Genomic DNA, 3,755 nt, shown 5'->3' with positions numbered 1-3,755 from the left:
TGTAGCAGGTTGTGTAGCTGATTGTGTAGCTGGTTGTGTAGCTGATTGTGTAGCTGATTGTGTAGCTGATTGTGTAGCAGGTTGTGTGGCAGGTTGTGTAGCAGGTTGTGTAGCTGATTGTGTAGCTGATTGTGTAGCAGGTTGTGTAGCTGATTTTGTAGCTGATTGTGTAGCTGATTGTGTAGCAGGTTGTGTAGCTGATTGTGTAGCTGGTTGTGTAGCTGATTGTGTAGCTGATTGTGTAGCAGGTTGTGTAGCTGATTGTGTAGCAGGTTGTGTAGCTGATTGTGTAGCTGATTGTGTAGCTGATTGTGTAGCTGATTGTGTAGCTGATGGTGTAGCAGGTTGTGTAGCAGGTTGTGTAGCTGATTGTGTAGCAGGTTGTGTAGCTGATTGTGTAGCAGGTGCTTTGGTCGATGTGTGGTGGGAGGGCGGGATGAATCTGATAAGAGGTTTGCTGGCCTTTAAAAACGTAAGGAAAAGCACACAGTGTGCAGAGAGACCAGCATCAGGACTACAGGTAATACTGCACTGTTCATAATAATAATATTATTAAAAAGTTCCTGTCATTTTGCTTAGAATAGCGTTTGTGCTTTAACTTTTCATTTCTTAAAAGTCATCTGTGCCCGGGGACCATTTGTATCTTTGTCTAGCAGCAGTATTCCCATTTTATAAAGAAAAAAGTTTGGGTCTCAACAACAGGCATGTTTGCTCAATGTGTTGCTAATGTTTGTCACTGTTTTGCGATCGCGTGTTGCACATGTCAGGAAAAGCTTTAATTGCAATGCAAATATCTGTGCGCCAGCTACACATAGTGAGCTGATCAAATGTTTTTATAGACTCTTCTCTTATAGTTGAATAACAGTTTTAAAGATACTGTAAAAGCAACAAGACATTAAATAGTTTACATGAACCATTAAGGTAAATTACCATTGTGTATACACCTGTTAAATAAATCATTAGTAGTTTGAAAGGAATTTCTTTAATATCATTTAATTACAAGTATCTCCTTTTCTCAACCTTAAAAAAGGACTCGTATACCTGTGCAATGATATTTGATCCTTGACTTGTCTCAGCCGAGAAAGGTTTTTAAACTCATTATTCTGCAAAGTAAGTCTGCAAGTCAATGCTAGTTTGCAGAAATGTCCTCTCCCCCTAGGACGTTGCTCCTGCACTGCAGTCTAAAAGACAATGAGTAAAGAATTTGAAGTTGTTGAATTCCAGTTGCTTGTTTAAACAAGAATCGTTTTTTTTTTTTTAATTAAAGCTCCAATTTGCCCTTTATTAAGGATTACATTTTTATATCTGTTTAAAAATGAATATGCTTTTTTCAAAGTAAATATAAAAATGTATGTAAAAGTACATGTTTGAGGGTTTCATCCTTCTCTGTCCAACACTGACAAACGTCTGAAAAAAATAAATAAAAATATTGCAAACAACATCTCAAAACGGATGCCATTTGTTTTGGGTGGTATCAGAAATGGCTCATCACTCCATCTACCACCTCTTAACCCCATCTCGAATATTCGATTTAGAAGATTAAGACTTAAAACAAGTGCTTTTTAGGTACACTTACTGGCAACACAATGAAGGCTTTGGCATAAGCTAGCTAGTAGATTCATTTTTTTAAATGGAGAGAGGTTCTCGAGAAAATAGGTGACGAGTGGTGGGAGTTTTCCACACCATAGATATGTGTGTTTTGAAGGTTAAGAGATAAAAAAAGTAAATGGAAACCCAGTTCAAACAAATCCAGCTGTTACCAGATTAACATTTCACACTCTTTCCTTTGAAGATGATGAAAACTCATTTGGCTAAACTGGACATTTTTATAAAGCAGCAGGAAGTAAAAGGCGTCTTATCTACATGATTGTACATGTGTGCACTATTTAACTATTGATAACTTTTTCATAGTAAAAACACCTCATAATGGTGAGTGGGTTTTGTTACTCTAAACTTGAGAGTAACAAAAATGATTAAGTGTGAATAAAAGATTACACTTTACAGTGGATGTAACATAGGCAGAAAACTAGTAAAGGTTTTTGTCAATGTCATCTCATTTGCAGGACTATGCATTCACTTTGTTTGCACATATCCAGAGGTCACAAAGTTGTAACAAAAGTATACAAATATAAAGTAATTCCACTGTAGTGTTGAACTCACTCTGTGTTGGGGGGACCACAGTCCACTAGGTAAACTGCCATTTACTATTAATGGAATGGAATACGAATAAGTACTGAACATTTTTAAGTATTAAAAAAATAAATGTATATGTATTTATTTCATAATTGTTTGTGCCCATAACACGGAAGCAGAAAGTGGTCGTGCTAGAATCCCCTTTATGGTCCCACTGAATCCAAGTAGTTACCATACAAACTCCCTAAACTACCACGAACAAGATGAAGCAGGACATATATAGCCTGATAGTGATTTGTCAGTGACCCCACGTGGAAACCATTTTAGCAGTACAGGAAATTGCCCATAGTGACTGAAAAAATTGCAGAATGATGGATTAACCAGTCAAATATTCAGTTTTTAACACCAGCTTCATTCTTAAAACAGCATTGTGAGCTAAGAGTGTGTCATAAAACCTCACAATGGCTTATTCATTGCCGCATGTTTCCAGACTTATATGTTCATCTTCCACAGCTTCTGCAGCCATGGCCTCCTGTTCCCCGCTCCTGCTCTTGGTCCTGTGCACTCTGACAGTGTCTGAAGCCCAGCTCAAGCTGCTTAACCTGCGGGCCAGCAATCTTCCAGGCATTCTGGGAACTGCGGATGGCTATGTCAAGGTTTTTTGTGGATCTGTCACTCTGGGTGAAACATCAGTTCGCAACAACAACCGAAACCCCTGGTGGGAGGAAGAGTTCACTCACTTCAAGGCCCAAGAGAATGACGTGATGAGGCTTGAGGTTCATGACAGTGACATCCTGTTCGATGACCTGCTTGGAGTCTGCCAGCGGCAAATTAAGCTGGGAACCCATGAGCATGACTGCTTTCTTGAAAAAGGTGGCACCCTTCATTACACCTACACCCTCGGCTAATTCAGTCAGTAAAACTGTAAAGATGTATCCGACCATAAGTCTTTACATGCAGCCTTTGATTTTCTCAGACTGGCTCTGAGAAACAAACAAATAGATTTGCGAAATATTTGGTTCTGGTTACTGCCATGTAGCATCTTTGGCTATTTTTCCCTGTTTCAAAGACAAAATAAAGATTGCTGAAACAACTAAAATATGTTTCATGTAATTTATCATGATATTATGAGTAAACTATATAAATTATTAGCTTACCTGTTCTACCTGAGTTTGCTACCTTCTTAGGCTGTCGAGAGCTTAATTTAATTCCTTTTTTTCTTATTTCATTGAGGGATCAAGTGATTTCAGAAATATACAAACAAATTACAATATATAAAATGATAATACAACATGTTTGGACAATTCGTGTAGTATACCATTTGTGTGTGTGTGTGTGTGTGTGTGTGTGTGTGTGTGTGTGTGTGTGTGTGTGTGTGTGTGGTGTGTGTGTGTGTGTGTGTGTGTGTGTGTGTGTGTGTGTGTGTGTGTGTGTGTGTGTGTGTGTGTGTGTGTGTGTGTGTGGTGTGTGTGTGTGTTGTGTGTGGTGTGTGTGTGTGTGTGTGTGTGTGTGTGTGTGTGTGTGTGTGTGTGTGTGTGTGTGTGTGGAAGAAGGAGAGAGAGCGTGTAGGGGTGCATGCACTTGATTGGGGCTGGCTAAAAAGGATATGAGTGTGGTCCGGT

The 3,755-nt window shown here is 39.0% G+C and overlaps 1 protein-coding gene across 1 annotated transcript; it reads left to right on the top strand.

Moving 5' to 3' along the window:
- Positions 1–506: 506 nt before the first annotated feature.
- Positions 507–3,232, top strand: LOC117549691 (perforin-1-like). Its single transcript, XM_034221778.1, has 2 exons — positions 507–520; positions 2,647–3,232. Exon 2 carries the CDS (start codon positions 2,658–2,660, stop codon positions 3,039–3,041), a length of 384 nt encoding a protein of 127 aa, XP_034077669.1. The 5' UTR covers positions 507–520; positions 2,647–2,657; the 3' UTR covers positions 3,042–3,232.
- The last annotated feature ends 523 nt before the right edge of the window (positions 3,233–3,755 follow it).

This window comes from Gymnodraco acuticeps, unplaced genomic scaffold (genome assembly GCF_902827175.1).
Source record: "Gymnodraco acuticeps unplaced genomic scaffold, fGymAcu1.1, whole genome shotgun sequence".
In the NCBI taxonomy this organism is placed as follows: Eukaryota; Metazoa; Chordata; class Actinopteri; order Perciformes; family Bathydraconidae; genus Gymnodraco; species Gymnodraco acuticeps.
Note: the sequence above shows the minus strand (reverse complement) of the source record. Positions and strands in the feature narration are given on the sequence as shown.